Source organism: Embiotoca jacksoni, unplaced genomic scaffold (assembly GCF_022577435.1).
Source record: "Embiotoca jacksoni isolate LCO1_2020_lvr unplaced genomic scaffold, fEmbJac1.0.p SCAF_5, whole genome shotgun sequence".
NCBI lineage: Eukaryota > Metazoa > Chordata > Actinopteri > Embiotocidae > Embiotoca > Embiotoca jacksoni.
In genome coordinates, this window is record NW_027185403.1 from 221,479 (window position 1) to 242,374 (window position 20,896).

The following is a 20,896-nucleotide window of genomic DNA, read 5'->3' on the forward strand; positions in this document are numbered from 1 at the left end:
TGAAGTCTGGGTCAAAGGCGGGCGGTGGAGTCTCTTCATATTATCGGATCCCTCCACAGATTAAAAAGAAAAAAGGGAGCTGGAGTGTTTTCATTTTTCAATAGCTGACACTAATCAAAATCATAGGAAATAAAGGAAGAGGTCACACAGACCTCCTGGATCTGATCCCAGCTTATTCATTTATCAAAGTGGTTTCCCCTCACAGAAAGCCATCTTTATGCTACTCAGTTTATCAGTTTAATTAGGCATGTTATAAATCTGGAAAGTCTCTCTTTGCATATTTGCACACTTGGCAACCAGAGATATTTTCCTATTAATAATGTCAGACTGAGAAAAGTGTAAATGAAAGGAGGTGTGGGAGGGACAGGGCAATCAAATAGCAGCATACACTGAATCTTATATCAAGCAAAATGATAAATATAGTATAAATTAAAAAGTCACTGATTGGAAAACTATAACAAACCTTCAGCTTGCCGAACTCTTTTATTAAGAAACAGTGATATCTATAAAATAAAGAGGTGACAATCTGACAACAAGGCGACATCCTCCCCCAGGAAAGATGACACGTCGGACAAACAAGATTTTCAAGTGACAGCATCATTACACAACTCTGAAATGAAGTGTGTGTGTGTGTGTGTGTGTGTGTGTGTGTGTGTGTGTGTGTGTGTGTGTGTGTGTGTGTGTGTGTATATGTGTGTGTGTGTGTGTGTGCGTGTGAGTGCGTGTGAGTGGGGTGGGATCGCAGCCTCTCAAAGTGCACCAAATATAGAAGTCCCTTGGTCTCTGGAGAGCCCATCAAGCGTCTCCGTTCTCCTGCTGCTCTGCCCACTCCAGTTGATGAACCGGGCGCAGAGGGCGAAGCTTTATGCCTTCACCGAGAGCAAACATGGTGTGAATTTAAAAATGAAGCTGCTCTATTGCTTATTGTTATCATTTTCTTAAAAACTCAATAAAATATGAATCTTTAAAAAAAAATAAACAAAATTACGCCGCTGTAAAATAAATGTTTATGGTGCTATCAGACGAGCGGATGTAGAAAGGAAATGAAGACGCAGAACCGTAATCGAGATGGGAAGGCACTGTGATGAGGTGTGGGATGATGGAGAGATAACCTTTGTTTACAATGGCACAATAAAACTTCTGTGGCTGAATATTATTTTTGAAATGTCATCTTCGTTCACTTCTTACTGTCGTTGTTAAAATCCCCGTGTGGCCCACTGCTTGTTTACAATTATGTGACGAGGTCCTCTGGGCTGTTTGTGGGAATCACGACTCTCGGCTGTCTGGAGAAAACATGGAAGTACAAAGCGATGTTGCATCTAAATGCGTCCGCTGACTCGAGGCAGGACTTCAAATGAACGTTGCTCTGTATTGGCTGAACGTGTCGGTCGTTGCTAACACTTTCACTGTAAATATTTTAAGGTCATGACATGTCACCGTCTGGTGTAAAGGCTTTAATTAGTGCAGGTTTAACGAAGTAGTTGGACTCTGGGTTCATAATAAAAGCTTCTTTTTTTTTTTTTTTTTTTTTTACAACCACATCTCAGTTTGCTCATTTGTCAGCTGAACAGGAGTATTTTTTTTTATCATCTTTTCCTGACCTCATTGTCAAACTATAACCAAGTCCTTTTTGTGTCAAAACCAACGGTTCTCAAGTGGTGGGTCACAAACCAAAACGGGGTCACGGGGTCGTTTTATGTGGGTATCAGATGTGTGCATGAAAAAAAAAGGTGAGGGAAAAAAACAAAAAAAACTAACTTTGTTTATGAAATCACCAGAATTTATGATGCTACGCTTTTATTTTGAAGGACATGTTTCCCATAATGCAGCGTGCGTCTAGTTGCCGTTCTCTGTTGCCTTTTTATATCATTTAGGCTTAGTTGCATTTTTAATTTGTGTTTTTAACTGCATATTTTGGATTACCTCACAGTTTTTCTTGGAAATCAATTTGAATGGCTCCAAAATCTGGATCATGACTTAATGACGGGTCCTGAGACTGGACCAGGTGAGAACTACCAATCTAAAAGATTAGGTCAGAAAATAGTATTTCATTTTTTTCATGAAATTAAAATGAACTGTGATATATATATACAAGCTGCAGAATATCTCGCATCTGGTCATTTTAATTTGCACATACGTCAAAGAAATCAGGCTAAATTCTGCTTTAAGTGTCACGTAGGATCGTAGCAGCCACACAGCAGCCGGCACAACACAAAAGATGAGCATAACATCCTCCGCATAACTCACAAAAATCACAGCCAGTGAAGGAGCGTCTGTCTCGGTTATGAATTTATCCCAGTGAATAGGCGGCCAGAAGTTCCCAGCAGTGCAACGTGGGTTGTTTTGGTATGAAGGCCGTGCCTTTGTGCGGAGAGCCCGAGGGCAGCAGAGCGTGGCTCTTTTAGGGGTTTGATTTATAATTGAAAGCTGTGTTTACATCCGCTCTTCGGGCCTCCGTCGCACAGAGTGCACTTCATAGCTCGGCGAGGGAGGAACACCGAAAATTGAACCCATTAAAATTGGAGATTTTTTTTCAATTGGTGGGGTGGGGGGTGGGAGGTTAGAGTTGAAAGAAGGGGGCAAATGTTGGGGTGGTCACAGAGCACGGTGTTTACATATGCTTGTACATCAGTGTGTACACTGGCGGTGCTCTAAATGGAGGGAAAGGAAACGTTAAATCACCTCTGGCGTTTTTTTGGCCGGAACGCTCGTCTCGTGGGAAGTTTCGGGGACTATCCGTGCTGAGATCGGAGAAGATGTCCAAATATGTAAATATAAACACAAAAGCTGCACAGAAATGCATAAATACACGTAGCTTTCGTCCACCGAGATGTGACTCGACGAGAAAGAGATACGCGCAAGCCCCTAAAATCCTGTTTTTACGGTCACATCTCTCCTTTTGGTTTTCTTTGTCGTAGAATTCAAACACAACGCTTTAACCGGCTCATAAACGCGCTGTAAATATTTACAAAGCTGGAAAAAGCAGAACCCTTTGTTGCCATCGAGAAACGAGCTCTTTTTTCCTTCCAAAGCACAAATTGCAAACGCCTTGCAAGGGATGAAAAGATGATTACACGCACCCAGAATGTTGCTATTTTCTTTCCTAAGTGAAACGCTCCAGATTGCTAATTAGCGATAATAATATTCAGTACTTTCGCTTGCACGCAGGCAATCACTTCCTCGGTGTGGGCGTCACCTTTTTTCCTTTTTCCAAATGCTACGTCTTAATTTGGAATTAAAGGAGTTTTTTTTTTTTTTTAATTTTGTTATTGTGAAGATAAAAACTTTGTAAAACTAATCACTTTGTTTGTGTTGCTGCAGTTCTCCATATTAGAGGTGGTGTTACCGGATGGAGAGCAAACAATCACAAACAATAACCCTCATGCCCACGGTCTGTTTTCGTATGGTAATAATTCATATTGAACTGAAATAAGGGTCACCGCTATAAACGCAGACGGCCGGGCAGTCGTCTTGATAAACGAAAAATAAAACTTTATGTCGGAGCTTCCTGGAAGTCTAACACCTTTTCCCCTCAAAGTCTTAAATCAGGAAAATACAATCATGACTTCCCCCGCTGCGCAAAATAGTGATCAAAGTATCAGATTATGAAGTATTAATGAAAGCTCACCCCCCTCCCCCCCCCCCCCCACCCCACCCCATTACCAGTTTTTGCTCTGTGGACACATTGAACAGCTCCGGTCCCTTTCCTGTGTACGGCCCTAAACTTAATAACGCTCGTTTTCTCCCCCTTTTAACTGCTCTAACTTTCGTATAATTTGAGTTATTACAGCATTCATCGTGCTGTTGTGCAACAATTGCGACCTAAACCCACCCCGAGGCTCCCGGAAACATTGCGTTTAATTAAATCGTTATTGCGCAAATATTATTTATTGAAATTGGGCACTAAATTGTCTGTAAAGCATGTAACGGCCTTCCAGCTGTGTTGAAAGCCTCGGCGGCGCCATTAGACGCAGGGAAAGAAAAAAAAGTCCACCGATGAAGAACAACGCCGAGAGTCTCTTTGAGATGCTTTCTGGGACGCTGAATCTTAGACGTGATAGCCACTTAGAGCTGAGCATGAGCAGAAAAGAGGGGAGGGGGTGGGAGGGGGTGGGAGGGGGGGGGGAATGAATGACTGGGAGCACTTTCCCTGCAAATGTTTTATTTTATACTGACACTGGGGTTTGATGGGAAATATCACAACATGGACAGGAGACAGAGTGTGTGTCTAAACAAGATGAATAAATCAGGAAACAAAAAGGGGGGGGGGGGGTGTTTACATTATAAGTTTCAAGGTTATGTTTCCAGTTTGTATAAACTAAGATTTCCTGGTGTGCAAAGATAACACGGAGGTCCTTAAAATGGGTGGTATTTCCCTTTAAAGGCTTCCACATGTCAGAGCCAGTTCAAGATCTGAGCTAATGTTCTTTTAAAAAAAAGCAGAGAGTGCCATCCAGTGGTTCCTCTGTGGTCCAACATCTGGTAAATTTCTTTTGTTTCTTTTGTTGTGAGGTGACGTGATTGTGAGTGAGCACATTTGGGATTTTTCTAACGTTAAAAAAACATTGTTTTGTATCTTGTATGGGCTTAATTGTATGGGGGGGGAGGGAGGGCTAAACTGCATATGATTAAGTGTGCAGATGAAATAAGCTGAAGTGAAATGTTTAAAATTGAAATATGTCATAATTTCTTATGCTGCCACAAAAAAATGAATCCCACCAAAACCATCTGTCATTTAAAAATGATTGAGAACTGGAGGGTCATTTATAGCATGACTGCTGTTTTACATACAATACTGTAATAACAAATAATACTTGTTTCGCATCACTCCAGTTCTGAGGCTAATTTCCAGTCGAACAACAGAGCAACTATAAACTCCTGCTGTTGGTTTATAAATCATCTGAATCCTTTGGGGCCACAATATATTTCCAATCTGCTGCTTCCTCATGAACCATCCGGACCCCCCTCAGGGTCGTCTGGGACAGGTCTGCTTTACCGTTGCCAGAGTCAGAACTAAACATGGACAAGCAGCGTTCAGGTTTCATGCTCTGCTTATCTGGAACAAACTCCCAGAAAACCTGCAGGTCTGCTGCAAACTCTCAGCTCCTTTAAATCACGCTTAAAGACTTTTTTTTTTTTCTGTTTGCTGCTGCCTTTCATGAAACCAACCAGCCTGCGAAAAAATATTTTGATTCCGTTTTAATTACCGACTGTTATTTATAAGTGCAGCTGTCATGGAAAAATATGTCATTTGTCGTTTTATTTTGGCGGAATCACGTGTGTTTCCTGTTGTGTTTAACAGCCAATCAGAGAAGAGCAGTCTTTATTAATTTTTTTACACTGCAATTTATTTCTGTATTTTAAATTTTAACACTCCACTACTCCTTTTATCCTATTTTATCTTTTTTTTTTTTTTTTTTTTTTCATTTTAATGTTTTACGCACTATTTAAATTTTTTTTTTTTTTAATTTCTTTTTATTTCATTTTGAATTGCCTTGTCGTTAAAATGTACTGTACAAATAACCTTGCGTTGTTTAATTACTAGAAATAAATCTTTACTCAAACTCCATTCATTACCCCATTTATAACACTAACACATTATAAAATACTTAACACAAGTAGTATGTAAAGTCCACACCTTAGCTGTTACCTTCGTTGCGGTAAAAGATCTCCATCATAAACTGCAGCTCAGTCTGGATGCAGTAGCAGTCTGCCCTCCATCTGATGTGATCCAGGATGCCCACGAGGTCGTCAGCGCTCTGGTTCCTCTTGATCAGCAGCACGGAGCAGCCGGAGGGGCAGAGCAGCTCCTCTCTCTCCAAGGCCAGCAGGTCTGGAAGGTACTGCTGGGGATCGTGGTCCATCAGCACCAGATCGAAGGCCTCGCCGCCGGCCCCTCGATCGGGCTCCGGACGTGAGCGCAACGTCGGGATGGCCTCAGCCGAGCTGCACGTCAACACCTGGAACTGAGGAAGATCAGAAATGAGGAGAGAGCGAAAAGAAGGTTTAAAATTTCACAGCTGGATTTCAGTCACCGTTGTCAGTTTTGCTCGTCTTTCATTGGGATGTTTTTTTTTTGAATCCTTCCCCGACTGTACCTGAGAGTGTTTGAAGCCGGCCACCAGGATGATTTCCTCCCCCAGATCTGCTGTGAGCGGATCCAGCTCCACTGTGATCAGCCTGCCAGCAGGGGGCAGCAGACGCAGGAGGCGGACTGAGCTGTAGCCACAGTGGGTCCCCAGCTCCAGCGACCGCAGGGGGCGGACGCGCCTCACCGCCTCATCCAACGCCTCACCTGAGCCCGCAAGAAACACACCTGGCGTTATTCTTCTTCGTCAGCTTACATCAATGGAGTGGAGTTTACATTTTTGGATCATAAACGGTGGCTGTTACGCCACGGATGAGGAATTTAGAGCAGCACATGATGTTGATTAGTGTCTTAGTTATTCTGAAACTTGCTCATAAATCATGTTACGGCATCATACAATGACTTAATAAACTAATAAACCCGGGAGGTAAACAACAACACTTCACAATTTTATCTGAGAGATTTGTTGGGCTCAGTGCAGCGAAGGGAAAAAAATTAATTGTTTTCTGTTTTATTTTTCTGCAGTAAGCAGACAAACCATAGGTTTATTATAATCAATTAGCCTCATGGGAGGGGCTTACTCCATTTAAAGGGGTCTCCTCAGGATGGAGGAGTCAGTGTGGGCCAAGTTAGAGAAGGTAACAGCTACTTTGTTGAGACACTGTTGACTTGTGCAACCTTTCGGTTTAGAAGTTGTTTGTTTGGAAACATTTTTGTTGTTTGTTGGTACCTTTTTCTACTTGTAAATATTATTTTTTTTGCCACCAATCTGCACTTCTGGGAGACGAGCGCAACAAACGTCACCATCACTCCACCTACGACTACGCCACGTTTTGTGCTATCCGAGGTTGAACCGTGACTTTAAAGCTCAGTTCATGAGCATGTTTAGCTTTGCCTTTCTAACCTCCTTTAAGAAAATCTGCAATATATTTCTGAGGTTCATGGAAAAACAAAATGGTAGTCAAAAAGATTTGATTCGGTGCTTCTTACTTCATGCACCCGTTCTAACGCTCGCTCACCGATCCGAGGGCCGACGCAGAGAGACCGGTGCGTCTCGGCGTAAAGGTCAAAGGTCGTCAGGACGCTGTCGGCTTTGCCGTGGGTGCAGTTGGAGAAGACGAAGGCGTGGGTGCTCCTGACACAAGCCCTCCCTCGCGCCAACCTCGTTGCCCAGGCCAGAGCCCGACGGCACAGCGAGGCCACCTGCGCGCCGTAACGCCTGGAGACCATGACGATGGCGGGAAGCAGCGGCAGGGAAACGGCGACCAACCACATTTTGAATAACTGCGGGGGGGGAAAAAACCCCGTTAAGAAGCCTTCAAACGTGTGGATTAAAAGATAGAGAAGCTAAGATCAGTTTGTGGAGATCAAATAAGTCACTGAAACAATTTTAAATACCCCGTTGGAAAGGTGAATTTGAAAGTTTGCAGTTTTGGCTCTCCTTCTGCATTTTATTTCTGCAAAAAAGAAGCAAATTTTCATTTAATTTCAGCAGATTAATGCCGCCATCATTTCTCCATGATTGAAAGTGTCTTTGTATGCACGAGTTCAAACTTCACAATTTTAGACTCTTTAGATTTGACTTGGGTTGGACACGTTGCGATTGGTCCATTAATGACTGGACTTCAAAAGGCTCAAACTTGACTTCTACTTCTAAATTCAGATCGCATTAGGAGACATGAAGCTGTGTGTGATTCGTCCCCATAAACAAATGACATCAACGTTAACCTCTGGCACCCCCTGCAGGTACAAGGTGGTCATTAGCTTTGTATGAACTAGTAAGAACTTTCGATTTTTTTAAATCATAACACTGAGAGTGTGCAGGTGTTGCTTTCAATCAACCACTACAGGAAGTGGTTTCCCTGAATTAATCTGCTGTCATGTTGGAATAAAAAAAAAAGCTGCAGATTATTAACCATCTCCAGGAAGACTGTCAACTGTTTTGGTTTTATATTTAACATTATTTTACCACAAGATAATTGATACATAGCCCTTTAGAAATAAATTTCAAGTCGTGAATAAATCACCCAGTGTTTCTTCTTTTTGGTTCCCCAGTGAGTACAATTTTAGAAACTGCATTTCTTCTGTATGTTAGAACATTTCCAAGCTAAATGTAAATCTCTGAATGTGCATCTTTGTCGAAATTAAACTATCTGTAAGATAGAAATGCACAGTTATCTTTTTTCTTCTTTTTTTTTTTTTATAGCCTACTGCGTCTCGGAATAAACAAACAAAAAAAGAAAACAAAACTGAATAGGCAATACAGTTTTTTTCACAATATTTCTGGCATTATTACATCAATAAACATTGTTAACATTTTGAATATAGAGGCTAAAACTACTATTGTCGCAACTTGTTGAACATGTTGAATAACAAACGAAGAAAAATTTGATTTTTAACAAGAAAAGTGAGCCTATTTCTTGACTCCTAAGCAGCAACGTAATAGTAGTGATGGTAACCTACCGGCCGGACTGTCCGTCCAGGTTTCAGAGTCCTGTCGGATAGTCGTTGTTGTCTCAGTGAGGTCACTGTAAATGTCTGTGAGTTTACAAGACACAGTCACTCCTGGATGTCAAGAGGACACAGACCCTGTCGGGAACAACAGCACGAAAGAAAACCGCCAAGTTGTATTTTCGGTATCCAGGAAAGAGAAAGCTGGAGAAACAGGAGGGAGGAGTGGCGCGTGAGCACACACCTTCGGGACAAACTGCACGCGCAAGCAGATCTGTCCTGAGAAGCTCCGCCTCCCTCCTTTTCGGCACCTGCCGGATTATTCCACCAGGGGTCAGCAGAGAGACAAGAATATCACCGAGTAAAGTGAGCGTCTGCAGGGTTTTTGCAAAGTTTGGACTGGCATCGTCTTATGACTGGGATATATATTCTCTGGTGAACTATGAGCCTTCAAGAACACTGAGATCATCTGCTGCTGGTTTATTGGAGGTTTCCCAGGAAACAGCCCAAAGAAAATTTATATCTGTTTTTATGTGAAACACTGCACGTAATTCTGTTTCTGTAAAGCACTTTGAGCTGCATTTCTTGTATGAAATGTGCTATACAAATAAAGTTTATTATTATTATTATTATTATATCTTGAGGAACAGAAAGTCTGGAATTCAGTTTCATAAACTAACAGCTATCTAACTAACTCCTATAAACACGTTTTGGGCAGCTGGTGAGATATCAACTTTTGCTTGCAGTATTACAAAACTGTTTCCACGGTTCGAAGAGGAGCTCATTCGTGTTTTACTGCTAGATAGCGAGTACTTGTTAATGCTCAGCAGCCACCGCTTCCAGTGCAAACACTGCTGTGACACAACAGGGACTGCACCTTACAATTATTTTCATTATCGATTAATCTGTCGATTGTGTTCTCTATGAGCCAAAGCAAATAAAAGAAAATATTCACATTGAAGATGCTGGAGTTTTTTTTTTTTTTTTTAACATGTTTTGTATTATTTAAAAAGGGCTCAGAACGATTATTCAGTTATCAAAAAATTTGGCAATTCATTTTGTGTCAATAAACGTATGAATGAATCCACTAATCTTTGCAGCTCTATGTACAAAACAGCTTTCACTGTGACTCTGACAGAATAGAGAATTATTATATAACGTCCGAAGGGAATTGCATCTCAAATTTACATTAGGATGAAGAGGAATGTTCTATTTCAATATCTGGCTGCAATAGTTTTTGTAAAAATAAAAAAAAAATGACAGACTGCAGAGCCTACAGTGAACCACCAGCTGTAAGCAGCTGAACTAAGTTTACCCAATTTTATATTTCAAATCTCTAAGTCACTGAAACCATCATTTATAACAGAATACAACCAATGAGAGTGTGAGGATAGACTGAATAAAAAAAAAATCTAACTCTTTCTAAACAGCATAGTTTAAGTTAATGGTACATTTAATCAACATATGGAGGTCCGAGTTGACCCTTAGTTTCGGGTGCCTTTGCTCTAAATCAGGGAACTCTCTTCTCTCTCAGTTGCCCCACATAATGAAAGTGGGTGTGAGATCCCCAGCGTGTTGCTGCCCTCATTGGCTGCTGGTGGAAGATTTTTTTTTTATTTTTTTATTTTTGGGCCATTGAAGCTGATCATACTGCGGTGTGCAAGTCCTGTCAGTCCAGTTGAGTCAAGCCAGAAGAAAATAGCTAGATTTATACCGGAAGTACGTTGCCATCAAAATAAGAGCATACAATGGAAGCCAAAAGAGGGCGCTAAAAGTAGGCAATCATCTTTATAAATGATCAATTCTGACATAGTTCTTGTCCATTACGGTCACAGCCATCAATCATGCTTATATTAGGTCAGTTACAGGTCTGTTGAAAACACCCTTCGTCTAATCTATTCAGTTTTAATAAAAATGTGTGATAAAGGAGGTTTTTTTTTTTTCAGCATTATTCCTCACTTTTTTTTAGTCTGTTTGTGAAACCGCACAGAAGGATATTCTCGCACTAATAATAACACTATGAAAACAATTAAATAAAAAGGGACATTTTTACACATCATACATAATGAGCAATTAATTACGCACTTCCGGTTGGTTTATGCCGCCCAAATAAAGCCACTGTTTACTTCCGGTTGCCATTTGTGTTGAGTTGGAGGAAAGATTGTTTGCAATTCGAAAGACGATGACAATTTTTACACTCGTTAAACTCACTGGAGGTTTTTCATCTCAGCAGCTGCATTAAAGAGTCTCTTGAGAATCTATAAATGTCGAAACCGCGGTAAGAGTTGTGAAAGGCCGAAGGTTTTGTCATCTCTGATGCTAAAAGTTTGGTGACTGCACTGGATCAAATTATTATTATTATTATTATTATTATTATTATTATTATATAATAACATATATTATTATTATATAAAAATGTGGATTACTCGGCTACTTCCGGTCGCACTTTTTTCTGTGACGTTACATCTTGAATGACCCCAATCCTGCAGCGCGTTTCTCCATTTAAAAGCTTTTATTTTATTTTTTTTTAATACCTGCACCGGAAGTTCCCGTCGGTAGCTCTGGTTGACTTGACGCTGCTCGTCTTTGCCCAAACAGGAGCGATACCGGAGAGCAGCAACTGGTTCCGTCCGCGTTCGCCGGTGCTGCCGCCAGCTGCGACACCTACAACCGACGGAGGGGAAGAGAGCTCGGCAGACGCACGCACCGGTCGACGACTGATTTTTTCCCCGGTGGAATAACGCGGCGCCGGGCTGCTTTCAACACGTTTCTTTTTTCTTTTCTTTTTTTTTTTTTTTACAGGCATTTTAACTCTTTGAAGAGCAGAGCTTCCACCGCCAAATGGCAAGTCCGGTTGCAGACATAGGACAGTCTCATCAGCATCACCCCGAGTCGGCCGGACACTCCGCGTTTCAGGAGGCGCAGAAATGGATCGAGGTGAGTCACTGACGGGCCAAACGTTGTCTCAGCTCCTCGGCTCTTTGCTTCCCCTTATTTCCGCGCAGGTGTTTTTTTTGTTGTTGTTGTTGTTGTCATTGTGTGGCCTTAGTTACTGGTTTACAGTTCCTGTCTGCGGCGCCTTCTCCTTTAAAACGCCAGTTATTTTTTTTTTTATTTTTTTTTTATTGCTTCGTCACCTGTTGAAAGGTGACAAAAACTACAATAATGTGACTCCCTCATAATATGTCTGTGAAGTTCCCGTGATGGATTGCCTGTGGCTCAATGGTGCATTTATCTCCTACATTTTGTAATTATGAGTATTTTAATCATATTCAATACAATAGTCCTATAAAGAAATGAATCACCTTGTTGTCCCACATTTTTAACCTCCATTGATAGACCCCAGTTATAATAACACAGCAATGTTACAACCAGGATACTGCACATATATATTAATTATTTTTTTTTAACCAGACCCTCCTAAATGTTGCAGCAGGCTTTCAGTTGTTTTCAGTGGGGGCTGCTGTACAGTAGCTGTGGCTGCTGTGGGGTCTGCTGCCTGTTTTGCTGAAAACAATGAATGCATCATGTGGAATGGATTTTTGCCTCATTGCGAGCCCGGTGAACAATAATCACACAAACAAGGTTTTGTTCTGGGAGAATTTCAATCACGGCACTTGCCTGCCCCCGGTTTCAGTCTGACTTTGTCATCCTGCAGTGAGCTCTCCTCTCGTCCGCCTTCGAAACACCCGACGACTGGGCTGGTTACCTTTTGCATGTTGGTGGAATGCAGTCACAGCTTTGTAGGTTTACATAATGGCTTAAGAATCACATTTTAAAACCCACTGTGGCACAAAGCTTTTTTTTTTTTTTTCTAAAGTTCCTGTCTCAGTGTAAGCAGGGGTGCTTGCCCTGATTATAGGGCCTCTCTGTACTTGAGAAGATTTTCGGGGCCCCCCCCCTCCCAAACCCTCTGTGATTAATCACTGACACATCGGATGTATATCCGTTGAGTGCTACCTGTATAACCTTGATTACAGCCACGCTTTCCTCAATCATCGCCACTCAGTCGATTGGTTCAGCGACAGAAACAATTATGATAATCCATTAATCCTTTAAGTACATTTTTCACCAAAACGTCTTAAATTCCAGTGTCAGGAATGCAGATTTTCTTTATTTAAAAAAAAAAACAACAACTCAGATTTCTTACTTTTTAAACTGTGGAACTGTAGCTGGATTCTGGAGAACGTTGATGGCTATTTTTTTTTTTCACCATTATTAATCTTTTATTGACCAAAGGATTAGTTAAGAAAGATCTGATAGAATACTTTGTAATCAAAATAATACTTGGTTGCAGTCTGTTTTGAACTTTATGACTGTCGCCGATGCAAAAAACTCTCAGTAAATTTGCTTTTCCACCGGTTCCTGTATTTTTCAGTTAAACAAATCTTATCCCTCTTTATTTGTGCTTGTTGTTTTCTGTCTCATTTAAAGTCTATTTAAAACCAAAACAATCTGACACATAAGTGCAAAATATTAAGTATAACATACACTGTGCACTGCAGATGATCAGGTTTGATGCAGTGTTGACTATTTGTGGTATCGTATCACTTTTGCGTCAGTTTTGAAAATATTACTGCAACCATCCCCTGATATAGTTTTCTGAAAAGCATCAGATTGATAGAATATTAAATATGCAACCTCATCATGACATCAGCTTCCTAAATCCGTCTCATCAGCATTGTTGATGTACATTCTGGTATTAGTAAAAAGTTTTAAAGTTTCACTTAATTCATGTCAGATTCAGAATTAAACTATAACTAGATGCCTGAAACTGGATATGTCTTAGCACAGTGAGATTCTTTAAACTGCCAGTGTTGATATTACTCGACGTGAATAGGACAATATTAAAAAAGTGATACATGCTTTGGTATTTTAATACAATGACAACCCTGCATATTTGATTACTTTCATTAAAACTGACAGAACCTCTTTAATCGTGTCAGGCGCCATTACAGGCCTATTTAGCAGCTCCCAACTCCCCGGAGGCCCATATCACATCTTTAAAAAGCCACTACTGACCTAGAATCTCTGAAGCAGATCAGGGCTGAGAGCTGAAAGGTTGGGAGTGAACTGACACCACTCTTGTGGTGCTCTTTTCTCACCCTTCCCCCTCGGCGACACATTTCATTATCCACACGCACACGCACACACGCACACGCACACACACCTGGTGACGGACCAGAAGTCACCTCAGGGAACCAGAGACAGGTCCACTGGTTCCTGAGTGAACACAGAGCCTCAGTCAGCAATCCCAACGACCAATGTTTGACTGCTTTTATTCAACTGCTGTGTCATATATAATGTCAGGACCTGAGGGTGGAGGTTATAACAACAAGTCCCCTGTTTTCCATGTATTGTCAGGGACAAATCAGAACCTGCAAAGAAACAGTTGAGACCTGTGTGCTTTGTGTTGCGCACCTGGTCAGGCTGGAAACGAAACTCCCTCTGACTTGTCTACTTTTTTTGACGTTTATTTCTTTTTTTGATTTGTGCTTTTACCTGTTAATATGACTTGTTTATGTTAAAACCAACTTTTTATAGCGGAACTAAAGATCCGTATAATGCAGTCCAAGTTGGGTAACGTAGACTTGTCTTGCCGAGGCATGCTGGATTACTTTGTGCTATTTTAGGGCCGGTTCCCACAAAATATAATAGAGGTTACTTTGTTGTTTTTTGTAACATGGAGGAGCTTTTATTTAATTTCAAGTTTTGTTTTGGCAGGTGAGAATAATTTAAAGTCTGCCGTGCACTAGCTGACCACACAGCCGTTGAGTGCTGTTGAGAGCCAGATTTATGCATCTCTGTCAGCCTGTTCTGGTGGTCCCACCACAGTTACATCCTGAGGAGAAACTGATTTATAGTTCAGTGCTGGATTTTACCCTGTTGATTGCTAAACCACCAAACTGACGTGCCCTGAATTATTAGGCTGTGGTATGCGTTTATTACCTACCTAAATGCTTCACACATGTTGTGAGATAGATCGTTGATGGGAGGGTTTGCACTGTAAATGTTAATTTTTTTTTTTTTAAATTTAAAAAAGAGCCACTTTTTTTTTTCTCCCAGTTTGAATGTCAAAATAGTCCTCTGAGAAATGTGTCACCATGGGAACCGAGCTCAGGCAAGCGGCATCTAACGGCACCGTATGTCAAACTCCATCACATTGATGAAGCATTCACAACCTGCACTCATTACTTCCTTGACAGCAGCTTCCTCTCACCATCTCTTCAGCACCGCCATCGCTAATGATGGTGTTTAGGCTTCTCTGAACTTCAGAGGAGACTCACCGGTCCTTTTGATGAGGTTGTGGAAGCCCTCAGTTGGTTAGGTTGATTGATTTGTGTCACATAGCCACGGGGTGTTTGCATGAAATGGAGACCCGATGATGGAATCTGACTGGATCTTTCCTCAGAAACGTCTTGATGCTGGTGTGATGAATTGCCTTTGTTCTTAATGGTAGTTGAGGACTATTTTGCTGCTGGCAAATTCACATCAAAGCGTAGCTGTGAGAGAATAACTCCAGAGTTGCGCAATTCCATCACTCGCCTTATGATTGAAGCCATTTCTAAAGGAAAAACACAATTTGCTTGAAGAGTGTGTGTTGGAACAAATTAAAAAACGTTTTTAATTATGTAACCAAAAAGTTGCCAATAAAAGTAAACCTACTTTGGCACATGGAGGGTAATGAGATATGTTGTCAGTTTTGAACAAACCCAACGACTCAAGATTAACTCACTGGTATATTTCATGTTGGTTCTTTTCTCTTGAGGTTTTGAAAGATGAATTTATGAGCGAATGAAAGAAGGAGTTTAATCTTTATGGCAATTAAGCCGCGTAGCCAGAGAGGCTGTCTTGTGCAGCTTAGGATGCACAACATGATTTAAAACCCGGCTTAAAACTGAAAAAGCTTTGCAATGACAGCTGAGGCTGCATCTTTTCACAAGGACAGGACATCTTGGACAGCACATTAACTCAGTTTGCAAATATTGTTTCGTCCAATTTCTTGTCTCCAGTCAACGGTTTGGAGTCGTAAATAGCAATTATTGGTAGATAGATTAATCTGCTGATTGTTTTTCTGATTAATTGTTAAACTGTCTGATCTTTGAATAGTCACAAGGATTCAAATCATGACTTGTTCTTCTCTCCAACAGTAAGGATATTTACTATTAAATATGTCACAGCAAAACCTCTGAAATAATTGCTTATCACAATAGCAGATTTTTTTTTTAAGTGTCAATTAAGGAATTGGTTCAGCAGCTAATTTTTTTTTTTTTGTTTTAGCTCTATCAAAGGTAAATCCAAGAATCTAAAATGAAAACTGTACCTGTGTCACAGCTGCAGTGTCACAGCTGGATCTCCAAAAAATAATCAGCTTAATGTCCCTTTTCTTTGGATTTTATATTGGAAATGTTACACGGAGGAAGCAAAATAAATGTTTCCCGGCAAGATACTTTTTTTTAATTTTTCCATCGTTCGTCTCGGCTTGTTCCGTGTCTCTTCTCTTTCTTCTATCCAAGTCTTGGCATGTTTAGGAGTCTGCAAATGATACAAAGATCCATTGTGACGTGCCTGAAAGGGAAAAATGATATCACCTGCGTGTCAATGGCTGATATCATTGCAGCGATATCACCGTGTCCAGCCGACAAATCAGCAGTGTGATCCGTGTTATTAGAGCGTCTGTTAGCAGAAATCCCCGTGACTTGAGACCCTCTGTGTTTTGCAGGATTTTATCTTGGGACTCGGGGTAGGAATGCTTTTTCGATACGTGTGCATTGTTGAAACTTCCATCAGAAGTCACAATACATAACAAATACTCAAAACTGCAAAGTAGAGCCGCTAACTTGTTTTGAGAATCGTTTTTTTTTTTTTTTTTTTTTTTTTCCTAAGTCGAAGCTAACTGAAACAGAACAACATATTTTGCAAACCCACGATAAATCTAAATATATTCTATCCACAGGAAAACAATGGAAGACATCCAATAGACACTAAAACCATGTTTTGCCTGGCGACTGATTGACAGTGAGGACCGACCTAATCCAACTGGAATGAGTTGCAGACTATCAAGTTAACGTTGCCAAATGGGATGAGATTTGATGACAGCTCCTGGTGTTTGCTACGGAAACTTACAGAGTAAAAACAGCCAGGAAACGATGAACCGAGCCCCACACCCCCACACCCTCACCCCTCCAAAAAAAAAAAAAAGGGGGGGGGGGTACAAAAGTTATAGTTCCCAAAAGAGTTTTAAAGACCTATGACCATGTCTTGTAAGAATAATACAAGATACATTTTACTTTGCAGAACGAGATATTTGAATAGTGGTAGAGGACTGTAATGGCTCAACAGAAACACTACTCAGTTTAGTTTTTTCTCTAATTTGTTCTGATTCGGTTTGAGATTTTGAGTGCCGAGACAATCATAGCTAGTTGTTATTGCCGTTTGCAGAGAGAAACAAATTAATTACATGCATCATGTTTATCCCCTTTATTACAGTGAAAGTGAGCCCATGTGAAAAGATGTCAAAGAAGGGAACGATGATGCTTATATATTGATTGATGTTAAGTGAAAAATGCCCCTAACCTTTTATCATGAGGTCAATCCTGCAGGAGATGGTGAACGTCCATCAACAGCCTTCTTCTTGAGTAATGCATTTTGCTCTAATTTGCAGTCATCGGGTTCGTACGTGAACTGAATGTCAAAAACACTTTCTGCCTTTTTGGATGCCGTGATGGAAATATCTTCTCTCTGTGGCCTCAGGTAGTTAAAAAAAAAAAAGTGTGCTATCCAAAGATCTGTAGCCGGTCTGTCTGCGTTGACTCCTTCCGTGATGTCATTCCCAGTTTGGGCGCCATTGTCGTTCTTTCCTGCAAAATGGACCGAAGTGTTAGGTGTTGAACTTTTCTTCTTCCAGTCCACATTTAGATACATGACTATGTGACTGTAAGCCATGGAAGAATGTAACTTTAGAAGGAAGTGTCTGTCAGAAAAAGGGGTTTATGCCAGATTGAGGATGTCCCCTTCACATCGTCTTAATGCTCTGCTGAGGTGGAAATCCACGCTCTACCACAAACCCCCTTTATGCTGACTGGGCAGCTTGAATGATGAGCTTACAGTACGGAGTTAAATGTGTTATTTCAGGGTGACGATTAAGTTGAAATGTGGACTTTTTTTTTTTTAACGCTTGATTTTTCTGTTTTCATAGCTCTGGTTCCAGTGTGTGTGTGAATATAGTTCGGTATTCATTTTTAAACAATTTACTGTAATGGATGAAGTAGATCATGATTCCAATTGATGCCAGTTTCTCGTGAAGAAAAATTGCGTTATGATCCAGCAGTGGAAGCTTTCAAATTCCAGTGACACGTCTTTTTTCCAATTTTGTCACAGACATATGAATATTATATTTAACTTCTGCCAATAGAGCCACCTGGATCCTATACACTGAACCTTTTAAGTAAGCTTTGTTCGAAGTCGCTTCAGTGTTTTGACATTCATTTATATTGCCAACACCAAAGCAATCCTAAAGGCTATTGGTTTAAATCCCTTGCATCATAACCATCTCATATTTTGCTGAGTTTAGCTACGACTGCGAAACCAAACTGGATATTTTTTGCGTTGACGGTTAGATTCGGTCTCCCTCGTTTTCCAGCAACATAAATCAGCTCCACTCAGCGTCAGTCGCTCGCGCAAATGAGAAATCCCTGAAAGTAAGATGCTAATCACTAATCCCGTGGTTATGATCTTCTTAATCTCAGCAGAAGCCTTCTGTCCTGTCCTGGTGAAGGAAGGAAAAAGAACTGTTGTGTTGACACTGTAGTATTAGTGAAACGGCGAGCAGGCGGGATTACATGTTTGAAAGAAGCGGATTAGTGACCTTGTCATCCACTCTCGCATGTTTTTTTTTTTTAATTTTTATTTTATTATTCCCATTTGTCAACATGACCATATCTTCAAACTCCCGCTTTTTAAATAATGTGCTGTGGGATGCGTCATTTGGCCCCAGTCTGTTAAATATGCTCAGATGCTTTCTGCTGTATATTTCAGTAGGTTTGGGGCGCTCGCAGATTGAATACAAATGATGCAGTTGTCAGCAAATGCCTTCCCGTCTGGGTACAGATGGGTCTTTATGAACACATGCACGTTTGGGGTGAGAGGTGATCATGTGGTGGATTACTGAAGTAGAGATTAGCCCCCCCCCCCCCCCCCCCCACCCCCCCACCGTCCCTTTTACACTATGTCTGCATGCTTCTACGTGTGTTTTTCTATTGTTACTGCGGCAACAGGCATTCAGTCATGGAAAAATCAAAGAATGACCACAGGTTAGGTTAGGTTAGGTTAGGTAGTTACTCTATTAATCCCCGAGGGGAAATTTTTTTTGCTACAGCAGCATACAGGAAGCGATAGATAATAATAGATTACCTTGTTTTAACAATTATCTGTACCTGAACTTCCACATCACGGATCATCAGCCTTTTCCGTGTTCGCATGCCTGTAGCTGATTTTCCATAATGCCTTTCATTTCAAGGGGCTTTTCAGATAAAGCAGTGGATTTGTTGGTTGCTGTTCACGCCCAGTAAAAGACGCAAAGTACATATGTAACGGCGTGTACCTGCCTGAGTAGACTTACACACAGGAAATATGCTCGTGTGAAGCAGGGAGGTTCTCCTTATCTAGTAAAATCTGCAGGTTACTTCATTTCACAACCAAATATATTCAAATAAAGAAGGTCACTGGACTGGGTGGAAAGCAACGATATCCAGTTCGGCTGATGACAATTTATCACAGATGATTGTAATCTTACAGAATTCATATTTTTGACTTGCTGCACCTTTTCATAATCAGGATGGTTTGTGCTTTCAGGGGAGATTAGTCTGTGTTTTTGTCCCAGAAAGGCCTTGATTTAAAAAAATGAGCCTGTACTGTAAGCTTAGGAACAATTTTTTTTTTTTTGGCTCTGCATGAGAAAAAAAAAGCTGAAACTTGCAAGAGAGGCTGCTTTTTATTTCTAGAATATTTAGGAGCTCAAAGTCAAATTTTGCAAGGCCTCTCCAGTCTTCGCTACTCTCACATTTGATAAGATTTACTAACGCCAGACTCATTTTATGTAACAATTTCAACAGGTTTGATGCCCACTGACAGCGTGGCTCCATAATGACTGATTCTTGTGCCACGTAATGGCAAATTGTGTGACACACCGGCCACCTGTCCAGGGTTTATTCATCACTAGATACGTGCATGGAGACACTTCAGCCAAAAACACAGCATGGAATATATTTGCTGATCAGTGAGGGATGTCCCTTTCACTTTCATGTGTGTGTGCGTGTGTGTGTGCGTGCGTGCGTGCGTGTGTGCGCGTGTGTGTGTGTGTGTGTGTGTGTGTGTGTGTGTGTGTGTGTGTGTGTGTGTGTGTGTGTGTCTCCTAATGTTGCAGGTCTGTCTGTGTCGAGGCGAACATATTCGTCTTGTTCAACTGTCAGGTCTGTGTGTTGATGCACTGAAAGACCTCCTTTTAGCTTTCGTTTTGAGAGAGCGAGAGAGAGAGAGCGAGAGAGAGAGAGCGAGCAGCCGGGCAGTCAAACTGCAGTGCGGCAGACACACACATACACACATGTTGGTTTTTCTATCTTTGTGAGAACCTTAACCTGAACCCTATAATAACTTTAACCCGAGTTTTAACCATCGAGATGTCCTTTAAAATTGTGTTTCTTCTCATAAATATATTTTTTTTAACCAGAATTGCTACACGTAACTATAGAAAGACACACACACACACACACACGCGCGCGCGCGCGCGCGCGGACAATAAAGGCCAGTGGGATGAAGGGACAGCCGGCTGCGTGCCAGGGCTGCACAGCCGCAATCTGCAGGGAAGCTGTTGGCAATTGTTGTTACTCACAACATTTGCAAGTGCATCTGATGCCAATGCTACTTTGAAAAGAAGCCTAACTGACAGATGACGACAACACGTCATTGTGAGTGTTGGGCACTTAAAGAACGCTCAAAGCATCAACTTAGTCCTTCAAAGTAGAACAATTTACATATAATATTCACATTCCGGTCTGTGTAAGTTTATAAATCCTCCTTTTTTTTTTTGCCTGAAATTAGCTTCCTTTCCAGTTGTGTACATTTGCCGTCGGCGTGGCCTACCAAAGTTTGGGTTGTCGCAAGTGTGAAGTTACACCCTCAGCACCCTGATAAACAGTTAAATCTTAACCCTTCAAACCACGTAAACCCCTTAGGCTTTGGCTCGTAATGTGTAATGATGAGGTTTATGGAAAATAAAAAGCTAAGGAGCTGTAGAAATGTTCCCTCCGCACCAACCCCGCTATTATGCAACCGTGTTGTAATTTGCTGCGCTAATTC

General features: G+C 41.1%; 2 protein-coding genes across 9 annotated transcripts in view; one reads left to right on the forward strand and one right to left on the reverse strand.

Annotated features, from left to right (window-relative positions):
• Window positions 1-11,101, reverse strand: part of LOC138211018 (catechol O-methyltransferase-like) — a 65,043-nt gene extending 53,942 nt beyond the window's left edge. The window contains exons 1-6 of one of the 2 annotated variants that reach the window (XM_069170521.1): window positions 11,074-11,101; window positions 8,552-8,677; window positions 7,487-7,545; window positions 7,108-7,372; window positions 6,099-6,295; window positions 5,651-5,966 (exon numbers count right to left, since the gene is read on the reverse strand). In XM_069170521.1, coding sequence (XP_069026622.1) covers window positions 5,651-5,966; window positions 6,099-6,295; window positions 7,108-7,363 — 769 coding nt within the window. In that variant the 5' untranslated portion in view covers window positions 7,364-7,372; window positions 7,487-7,545; window positions 8,552-8,677; window positions 11,074-11,101. Of the gene's footprint in view, window positions 1-5,638; window positions 5,967-6,098; window positions 6,296-7,107; window positions 7,373-7,486; window positions 7,546-8,551; window positions 8,778-11,073 lie in introns of those variants that run through there. The other variant, XM_069170523.1, reaches the window with a different exon arrangement.
• A 75-nt stretch (window positions 11,102-11,176) lies between these two features.
• The window catches only part of limch1b (LIM and calponin homology domains 1b), an 83,484-nt gene continuing 73,764 nt past the window's right edge, over window positions 11,177-20,896 (forward strand). For 3 of the 7 annotated variants that reach the window (XM_069170515.1, XM_069170516.1, XM_069170513.1), the window contains exon 1: window positions 11,178-11,476. In XM_069170515.1, coding sequence (XP_069026616.1) covers window positions 11,381-11,476 — 96 coding nt within the window. In that variant the 5' untranslated portion in view covers window positions 11,178-11,380. Of the gene's footprint in view, window positions 11,477-20,896 lie in introns of all 7 variants that reach the window. The other 4 variants (XM_069170512.1, XM_069170514.1, XM_069170517.1 and 1 more) reach the window with 2 other exon arrangements.